At 33.2% G+C, this 10672-nt stretch overlaps 1 protein-coding gene across 1 annotated transcript; it reads right to left on the bottom strand.

The window, feature by feature from the left end:
- Positions 1 to 435: 435 nt before the first annotated feature.
- LOC149571693 (putative phospholipid hydroperoxide glutathione peroxidase) lies at positions 436 to 3055 on the bottom strand. The gene is made up of 6 exons (XM_089809692.1): positions 3002 to 3055; positions 2791 to 2867; positions 2562 to 2623; positions 1040 to 1158; positions 765 to 932; positions 436 to 627 (listed from the first exon to the last, which is right to left on the bottom strand). The coding sequence occupies exons 1-6, from the start codon at positions 3053 to 3055 to the stop codon at positions 595 to 597; spliced, it is 513 nt and encodes a 170-aa protein (XP_089665818.1). The 3' UTR covers positions 436 to 594.
- Between the last annotated feature and the right edge of the window lie 7617 nt (positions 3056 to 10672).

Here is a 10672-nt window from a genome sequence, read left to right as displayed (position 1 = left end):
CTAAATAATACTTTAATCAAAATATTTAATTATTGTCCATAGACATTCTACAATGGTAGAAAGAGTGGAGTGAGATGGTGTGAACGTATTAATGTTAACTTTTTATCTTTCTAGATTAAATCTGACAACCATTTACATGTCCACATTTTAAATTTTATTATACACAAAAAATACTTTAAGAATAATTTAATAAACACCTCACAAAATGTCTTTTTTTAGAAATAAAAAAGAAACTCAATAAATAATTTTGAGTGTAGTAAATTAAATTTTAATCAATTTGTAGTGGATATCTATGAGTATTTCTATAGATAGATTTATTTGAGATATCTATGCTAGTTTATTTTACAAACATTTCTTATATAAATAATTTATCTGTCAAAAATATTTGCTAAAATTCTAATCTTTGAACTATAAATCATCATATTTTTTAAGAAATTAGAATAAAAAAGTTTATATTAGTGAAAAATAAATAGAGATAACAAAAATATAAATAGTCTTCAGTATGATAAATTAAACTTTAATATTTAAATATCAGTGAATCAATGTCACTTATTTATCTCAGCAATGAAATGCTAATATCATACCCCCAAATTATTACTCAACTCCCAACAGCTTCTTGATGTCTTTCTGCAATGATAAATTTGCAACCGTTAAGCAATTACTCACTGAGGACAAGCATAATTTTTTAATATAATTGACCAGACTAAATAATAAACCATAAGTTAAAAAAAACATGTTATCAAGTATGTTATCAAGTACCTCACCTCAATACTCAAAGGAGTAGTAGTGGGTGCATATCGATCAAATACATTTCCATCCTTGTCAATCAAAAATTTGGAGAAGTTCCATCTGATGTCCTCATCAAAAACACCACCTCTGCATGATCTTAAGAACTTGTATACAGGAGCTGCATTCTCACCATTCACATCCACCTGCATATTCATAATTAGCATTTCGAGTCATTATTAAGGAAATAATGTTAACTAAAAACTTTACTTTTAATATCATACACCATATCCCTTGTATTTAAAGTGCACACCTTATCAAATATGGGAAAGCTGGCTTTAAAGCGAGTGCATGCAATTGCTGCAATCTCTTCATTAGTACCAGGTTCTTGTGCAGCAAACTGATTACATGGAAAGGCCAATACTTCGAAACCTACAAACATGTTTTTCAAAATAATTTGAGCTCTCTAAAAACTTTGATGATTGATATTATTTGTATTTTTCAGTATATATTTTGAAATCAAATTTTAGTTTGGATTTGTGAAGATATGATATGTTGTTTTAAGGGTTTTCTTGGCTATCAGTTCTCTTGTCAAGGGGCTTCTGTTTGTTTGACCATGTAGGAAATTCTGTAGTTAAGCACACTCAAGTTGGAGTAGTATTGGGATGGGTGACCTCCTCCGGGGCTCCGGAAAAGTTGGGTGCTTTGTTAGGTTCGTGTTCAATCACTACTCATGAAATATGGGTCAACTGATTTTACTCAAAAACTACACAGTTAAATCCTGATAGCTATATCATAATTTAACTTGTTATAAAATTATCTCCTACTTACCACATTAAACATTTCTCAAAAAATGAATTTCTTACATAAAATATTTCATATCTGAAAGACACTAAAGATAGTACTTTGCAAGAATAGATGAGCATTTTTATTATTTTTACTTCCTAGTTATTTGGATTAACTCGCCCATTAGACTACACTCACATAGATAACAAGTCAGGTGTTGACCTGTATTTTGGCTTAAGATAGAAGAAATTTGATGCCAAAGTTTCCACAATTAAACCTTCTATAAAGATGTAGAAAAACTTAAATCTAATGCCAAGTTTCCACAGTCAAACCTTCTATAAAGATGTAGAAAAATTTAAATCTGATGTCAAGTTTCCACAGTCAAGCCTTCTACAAAGACGTGGAAAAACTTAAATCTGATGTCAAGTTCTCACAGTCAAACCTTCTATAAAGATGTAGAGAAACTTAAATCTAATGCGAAGTTTCCACAATCAAACCTTCTGTAAAGATATAGAAAAACTGACTTTTAACTACTACCAATACAAGAACATCTATATTGTATAAAATCATATAGAAAATTCATTCAAGTACACCAGATGGTTACTTCAGGAAATATTCCATTACACCATAGAAATTATAATTTCAGAGAGTTTACAGTTACAGACTGGTATTATATAACCAGTGTTCATCCCACGCAAAAGAAATCGTCAGCATCCAAGATTTACAGCATTTTCATAAACATGAATTAGTATTTGAAGCCCAACGTCATCATCTCAAAGTCAATCCAAGTTTCTACTGGATTTATGATACTTTTTAGTTTCAATTGTATAAAATTTTAAAATAACATACACAACTAGAAGCTATCATGGATATCATACATCTACTTCAGAATTGTGTAAAACACATACCACTAAATCTCCACTACCATAGAAAAGCTAAACAGTCTACTTCCCCTGTCTAACAGTAAATTAAAAGCTCCAAAACTACGGATAAAAAGTCCTATAAAAGATAAAAATATTAGACATTAGAAGACATATATTACATATCACCTTGGTCCTTAAACTTGACATACAATTCATTCATCTCCTCATAGTTTGAGGTAGTAAGCCCACTGCAAGAGAAACATATTAATCACCCTCAATTGCCTCAAGTTCAAAATTTCAAGGCATATCAATAGTTCATTTTGACAATACAAAGAATTATTGAAAAACATATTAAGCCCAAGGTTTGAAGAAAATATAAGTAGAATTCTAGACGGAAGAAAAAAATAGTAGTTACCACTCAGATGCAACATTGACAATAAGTAAAACCTTGCCCTTGTAAGTGTTGAGACTCACATTATTGCCCTTTATGTCCTGTAACTCAATAACAGTTCTTCAGAGTTTTGTTAGTCTAACTTTGATTCCATAATTATACAGAGTTTTGTTAATCTAACTTTGAATGCATAATTATGCAGAGAAATCACAATAATCTAAAAGATTTGAATTACCTTAACATTGAAATCATGAACAGAAATTGGCAGGCTTGATGCGTAATTGCCCATGATGAAATGCTGTTAAGAGGAAACTCAAAACAGATAATGAGAGTAATGGTAATTAATTAAGGGGTTTAAACTTTATAGATAATGAGGAAATGTTTAAGGAACAGCCGGCTTTCAGAGAAGAGAGTCAAAAAGATGAGAATGGGGGGAAGAAACAAAATAAAACATTTTTCTGCTTTTGGAGAAAAGAATCCGAAAGGCATATACTCCCACAAAGAATATACTATGAAATAAGGCTAACCAGGAGGAGATGGTCACGAAGTGGCGAGGCTTCCAACATATCATTTGTTATTTATCAATTTATGTTGATAATAGAGGGCATTTAATTTATCATATTTTTAATTTGATGAAGTTTGAAATTCTAGTAATTTTGGTTGTACTACTATTCTTATAAATTATAATTTTGTTCTTAGTTATTAAAATAAATTGCTTATGTCAATTACAATTTAGTATATTATTTTTAATTTTAATAATTTTGAAATTTATGTTTAGCTGTTGTTATTTATGACATTTTATAAATTGTGTTTTTTTTTTTTTCAAATTTAAAAAAATTAAATAATAATACAATTAGATAAAAGTAAAGAGTAGTCATTACAGAAATAAATTTATGGATCTAAGATACATAAGACAAATTATAACTATGACTTTAGCTAAGAACTAAGTACATGATGCATATATTAAAATTAAAGAATAGACTAAAAGAGACCACTATATGTGCATATAAGATAATACCAAGTAAATAATAACAACTCAAAAATAACTTACAATATTCTGGCAATTGTGGAGAGAATACTAGTAATTTTGTTGAAGCTATGGGGCTATTTTGGGGGAGTTAGACACGCCAACTTAAGGCAGTTAAAGGGAAAACAAAGTTAACTAGAACATTTCCTAGATCGCCGGCAATTGGTCATGTGATGGTTGACGACTGTAGTTGGGATAATTCTAACAGGGTGCAACGCACATTCATGCCTTAATTTTAAACAAAATAAATTTAACCCTATGATGTTGATTACTTATTATTATAAATACCCCACTTTTGGGCAATTGTTATGGAGCACCTTTTCTAAAGTTGGTCAAAGTATTAATAATTACAAAATGGACATGATTGGTCATTTAGTTGGTGATCAAGTTGAGGCTGATTTTTGCCTTAAGCAGAACATCACCTTTTTAGAAAGATTTGGTGGGATCGTGTTAGAAGTAGGAGGACAAATATTTTAAATATTAAAAGTATTGGCATTTGGACACCTTGCACTAATGAGACCAACTTCTTCACAAGAAAAGAAGGTCAAAGGAATTTTTCCTTTGTACTTTCCTTTGCCTTTGGAAAATCTTCTCGCAAGCAATGCATCAATGACTTCAAGATCATCATCAGAAGCATCTTCATCTTCACTGTCAGAGCTCTTGCTTTTAGACTTTGCAACTTTCTTCTTGAGTGATAGCTTGGCTTGGAATGTAGACTCAAGGTTATTGGAGTTAGGAACATAATTATCAAAATTATCTAACTCAAATGCTATCAACCTTCCCACTAGTGCATCCAAAGTTATATCATTTTTAGGATCACATCTCATTTCTTGAATAAATGACACTCTAATTGCATAAACATGAAGAAGTGTTCTCAGTACCTTCCTTACCATTTTTACATCATCAATTTTCTCACCCTTTCTTACCACTATTACATCATCAATATTCCCTCCTAAGGCTCTAATTACACACACATTGGCTTTGACTCTCTTATTGTATTGTGCAATGTTCTCATCTTCATTTGATCAAATTGACTTTTGAAACTTTCTTCCTTATCTCTCCTTACATTGTCGTCTCCTCCATAGATAGCTTTCAACTTGATACATATCTCATAAGTAGTAGCACAATCTTTAACTTCATCAAATTCAACATAATTGAGAGTGGAAGTAATGTCAATCATCATAATGTTATGGTTCTTCTTTTCTATAATTTCTTCCATAGTCATAGCTCCAGTAGGTTCCACATACTTGGTTTTTAGATATTTTAGGCCCTAGTCTTCAGTTGTTGCCAAATGCAACTTCATAAGTTCCTGCCATACGTGGAAGTTATCTCTGTTCAGCTTAGGAATCTCCCTTCTATAAGACATCTTGATCTTTAGCTTAGGTCCTTGGAACCTTCTTAACAAGCACCAAATGCTCTGATACCGATTGTTGGAAATGTAAGAGGAGTATCTAAAAGAGGAGAGGTGAATTAATTACCACAAAAATAAATCCAAGATCCCTTAAGATGTCAATACAATTCACAACCAAACTTTGCTAAAACTAACATACTGTTGTAACTCGGTTAGCACTAAAACACTCGGTTAACATAGTAACTTGATTTACACTAAGAATGAATGTCACTTGCTAAACACTCAGTTACTGAATATATGCATTGTTACTTTGTTAACAATAAACATGTAGATCTTATGATATTAAGTGTGATTAACCTTAATTAACTTGGTCATAGAATCATAAAGGAAATAACATGAACACAAGAGACACCAAGATTTAATGTGGAAACACAATTTGGGAAAAACCATCAATTGCAACTAGTTATTGTTTTTCACTCTTCTAAATTGAGCCCTATTAGGAGCCAACCTTGTTAAAGGTTACAAAAAATAGTGTTACACATGACCTTGATAAAGGATTTAGTTCAGCTTGTTAGGAGTGGCCTTATTAGAGGTCTTTAAACACTTCAATCTAGAAATGTCACCTTGTTAGAGGATTTGACAAATAGTTGTTAAGCTAAATCTATTAGGAGATTTGATTCACTGCTACAATTATTAGAGAGTAACAATGATATGACTTGATTGCTAATGCAACTGTATTTTCTGATTTTAGATCTTTGTTTTGGCTTGAATAGTTGATCCTTCTTGATTAAAATGTTCTTTGCAGCTCGGTCAACTTGAATACTCTAATATCCTTCCAATTCACTTCCTTGATTTATCTTTTCAATCCCATGTTTCTTCTCTAATTCAATCCTAAACTTGACCTTATACTCATACAATTTACCTTGTTAAGTCGACTTGAATACAATTTCAAACAAATGAAATGCATCCCATGAGTTGGCTAGAACTAACCAACAAAACTGATATAGGAAAATCCTTCATTAGCTGACCCAACTCGCTTAACACTAACTTAAAAATGACTTTCCTTTAGACTTCCTTTGTTAACCAAGTGAGCTTGGTTAACACTTGTTCCATGCCAAATTTTATTTGGTAACCGAGTGAGCTTGGTTAACATTGGTTCCATGTAGACTTTCCTTACGTGTCTGAGTTAGCTTGATAAACACTAACTCTGAACTTGGTTAACATTGAAACACTTGTCATACACTAGAACTTCCTTTAACTCTCGAGTGAGCTCAACATATACCGATTGCTTGGTATATAATTGACATTTGTATAACATCAAAGACAACATACAATTGAATGATTGTAACCAACACAACCTATAGGATAAAATCAAATAAAGTGATTTTTATAGATTTGATCTAGGGAAATAATTAAATAATTTAACCAAAATGCTAAGAAGGGGGCTAATAGTCTAGGTGACCATTTTTGGGTGATTATATTTTCCCCTCTTTGACTAATGTATGATTGATCTAGGAACACATTATGTCAAAGAATGAAGAAGCCAAGTAAGCAACAACAAAAGGAGAGATTTAATTTTGAAGAATGAAATGCAAAGTGAGATATATATAGCAAATCTTGAATACACGGCTTGATAGCGACAATGCTAAACAATAGGAGAGAAAGATGATATCTAAATTCAAGAAGAGTACTAACATTAAGAAAAGCAGATAGATTAAGAGAAAATAGAATGGTCAAGCATATGCTTCTGAGAAATAAATAGCCATAACAGAAAAATAATTTGCAGTGATGATAGAATATTCATGCCCCCCTCAGGATTGAAATAGAAATGAGGTATAGGGGATGCATAAATGAGAAAAATATGATCAAGGTCCATGATGAAAGGTGAGTGATTAAAACTAAGAGTGACCATTATGAACTGATAGAATTCCCTAGCTTGACTAAATTTGACTGAGGAAGATAAAGCATCGAAACTAGGATGGATATGGAATGAAATGAGTGAGGAGTTTAGAATGCTGAAGGATTGAAGAAATGATGATGCCTTAGTGAGGTTAAAAGATTAGTCCTCAAAAGGTTAGCTAACTATATAAAATAAGGAGGGAATTTTAAAATACAATTCTTACCATCAAGATGAACTCGGATTTCAATTTCGATTCCAAAAATGGATCCACGATGTCAAAATTAGCTAGGGGTACATTTTTTGCGCAATTTTGAGGAGTTTAGAAATTGGGTCAGAAGACTATATAAGGGGTCCACGTGTCATTTTCAATTCATTTGTCTCCTAGTGGCTTTGATAATTTTGAGCCTTTTGAGAGAGATAGCAATGACACGGGCAAGGATTCTGACTGAGAGACATAATTTTGAGTGTAGCTGGTTGCATAATCGATTTTTCGACTATGGTGCCCTGGTCATTTTTAACTTTTCTACACTTTTTAGGTCATTTTGTTATATTTTTGAGTGACTTCTATAGATTTTTATAGTTTCTTCATGAAATCTCATGTGATACTTTAATAGTATTGCACGACAGTTATAAGAACTATTGTGCGATAAAATAAGGTATCACACAATGATAGATAAGTCTATTGTATGAGTGACACCCATATGTCACATGACATGGTACAAAGTATCACATGACTAAATAGTGTCACTAAAGTACTTGAGAAATTATTTCATGATACAAAACAATAGAAAGTTTCATTTGTTATTAGTAAGAAGTATCAGATAGTGTATTTTTAGCATTTTTTCAATGTCTTTGGTCATGTAGTTCAATTTTTGCACTTGTATAGTAGATGATGAGCAATTATGATCTTGTTGAAATATATCTTGATAGGTGCTAACATGGTTTTACATGGTTTTTATTGTACAAATGGTGTTTCCATCTTTAATTATTATCCCCCCCAAGGTTGTGGGGTAGAGACTAGTACGCCACTTGAGTCATAAGCAAGGGAGGAAACTAGTGACTATGGGGTTTGGGTGGTTGCCATATATACCTCATATCTAAGTAGACCATGGCCTTTTGACATCAGTTGTAGAGAGGTGGCACAATAAGCATAACACCTTTCATCTACCTACTAGAGAGGCCACCATTACTCTAGAGGACGTATATCAGATATTCCAAGTACCTTTCCATGGGGACCAAGTGAGTGTGATGAGCATGTTTTGGTGTTTTGTTTATGTTGGTTATTATCATGAGTGTGCCGATATGATTTTTTGTGTCCCATAGGCGTATTATGATTAGACTCTGATAGAGGGGAGGGCTATGGTGTAGGTACTATTTGATGATGTCACCATCTTGGATAGGCATTTGAGTTGGGAGAGGTTGATAGATGAGTACAGGGATCAACACACCATAGCTTGCATAATATGCTCCCTAGTTGCATAGGCCTTGGTCACAAATAGGATCCATAAGGTCTTCCCATTAGGTTAGGGATGATGATTGATGATGAACCTAGTGGGACACCTGAGGAGGATGACATGTGGGATAGTGATCCTGGCTAATATGTATCATAAGAAACATGATATTATATATTGGGAGGGGAGGACATACGTGTATAGAGCCATGCTAGCATAAATATGGGCCTTGGATCACATTGTAGTGATCCAACCAAGAGTTTAGTTGAGGGAGCACAAGTATCCCTATATATAGGTATTCAGGCTTCATCCCTCAGCCTCACAACAAGGATGTGACATACTATCAATGACAATTCAATGAGCTCTCCAATTTTGAGTTCACACCATACAGACTATGTGAGACATGGTGAGAGGATATTGATGAGTTGGGATACATGTTTTGCAATAGACCACTATTAGGCTGATACTCTAATATAGTGGAGTGGTTTTCCATCACATGAGTGTGGAGATAGTTTGGGTGATGACATGTGGTATCAACAAAAATGACCACATATGCCTAGTTTTGGGGAGAGGAGAACCTCAAATGGCTTCCTATGTTGTACTATTGAGAAAAAATAAAGGATTCATCAACTCTATAGTGGGAGAGGTAGGATTACCTCTCAGGGTTGCTAGATGTAGGGTTAGATCCTAATTATGTGAGGGAGGTGCAAAGATACACTTTCTCTAGGTTCACAGTGTCATATGCATTACCTAGAGGAACTAGCCAGGGGAGTGTATAGAGGAGGGAAAGGGGTGGTAGCTCTACCAGTGTATTGAGTAGCAAGACTTGAGAAACAAGATGAGTGGAGATGGAGGAGGTGGATGACAAGGAGGAGGAGAGAGAGAGAGAGGAGGAGGAGAGATTGGTTAGGAGGCTGTGGGTGGAGAGAGAGAAATAAAGGTTGAAGGAGGGGCAGACACCACTTGTCCCAATCAGAGAAGGGGATAATCTGAGATGTAGTGCCTCTCCCATTTGATTTTTGTAAGTCATCTTGATGCATGCAACCTTGTTGATCTTTTTGTATGAAGTGATCATGTTTGAGACCATGAGTGGTCTACACCTTAGGGTGATTGGATTTATGTTACTACATTAGTTGCTTTGATTATACTTTTGGCTGATTTACGAGAGTATGATGTGTTATATGGTTCACTGAGGCTTGTGCTAGTGGTTACTAGGGTTGATGTGGTATCATGATGTTGTTCTGTGATTACCCTAAGATGTATACAAAGGTAGCACTATGTATTATTATCTTGCTACACTGGACTAGGTTCTTGTAGTAGTGGTTAGTCATGGAACAACAATTATTAAATGCTTAAATAATTAGAAATGAATTATCCATGTTGGATTCATTGGTTATGTGCTATGAATATTTACCTTGTTATATTTTGATCTAAAAGATACTTGTTACTCATGTTATATTTTATATTTTAGATGATCTAAGGGTCAGATGTTATACTTTGATTTCAGTATCATAGATGTTAGACTACTATGCTGTTCAGTTGATCATATTTGCATGATGATGCCATTTTGAGATGACAGTATGTTTCACAATGATATCTAGTTATCTAGTATTTGGACATATCTTTGATTATGTTATGTGATGGATTTAATGCTATGGTTATTTACTTCATACTTGCTTCATTATGCTATATGCAGGCACGCGTGATGTAAATAGATTATTTTAGTATAATTGAATAAATGGTTAAATTAGGTGATTTAATGCATTTATCATTTCGGCTAGGTTATTATATGTAATTGGACTTGATCATGTATTTTAGTGTGCAAGATTTATATCCTTGGGAGTGACACATGTAGTTAGTGATTCAACTATTCATATTTTACCAATGTCATCCCTATATGGTCAACATATCTTATTTAAATTTTAAATTAAACCTTTCGGTGATTTTCTAAACCCAGATTCATTTGCATTATGTGATTAGACCAGTGAATGTGTCTATGCATTTAGAGTTTTGCATTGTCACATAGTTGTAAAGGAAATTATGTGATTTTGGGGTTTTCGAGATTTATTTGATTTGATTTTTAATTTCTGGCAGCTTTCCATAGATGAACTCTAATTACTTGGAATAGCCTATTTTCGTTTGGGTTGATTCGGGGTTTAACTAGGTTGACTATTTAT

The sequence above is a fragment of the Cupressus sempervirens genome, chromosome 2 (genome assembly GCF_028749045.1).
Source record: "Cupressus sempervirens isolate cs-2001-9-10 chromosome 2, ASM2874904v1, whole genome shotgun sequence".
Taxonomy (NCBI): domain Eukaryota; kingdom Viridiplantae; phylum Streptophyta; class Pinopsida; order Cupressales; family Cupressaceae; genus Cupressus; species Cupressus sempervirens.
Note: the sequence above shows the minus strand (reverse complement) of the source record. Positions and strands in the feature narration are given on the sequence as shown.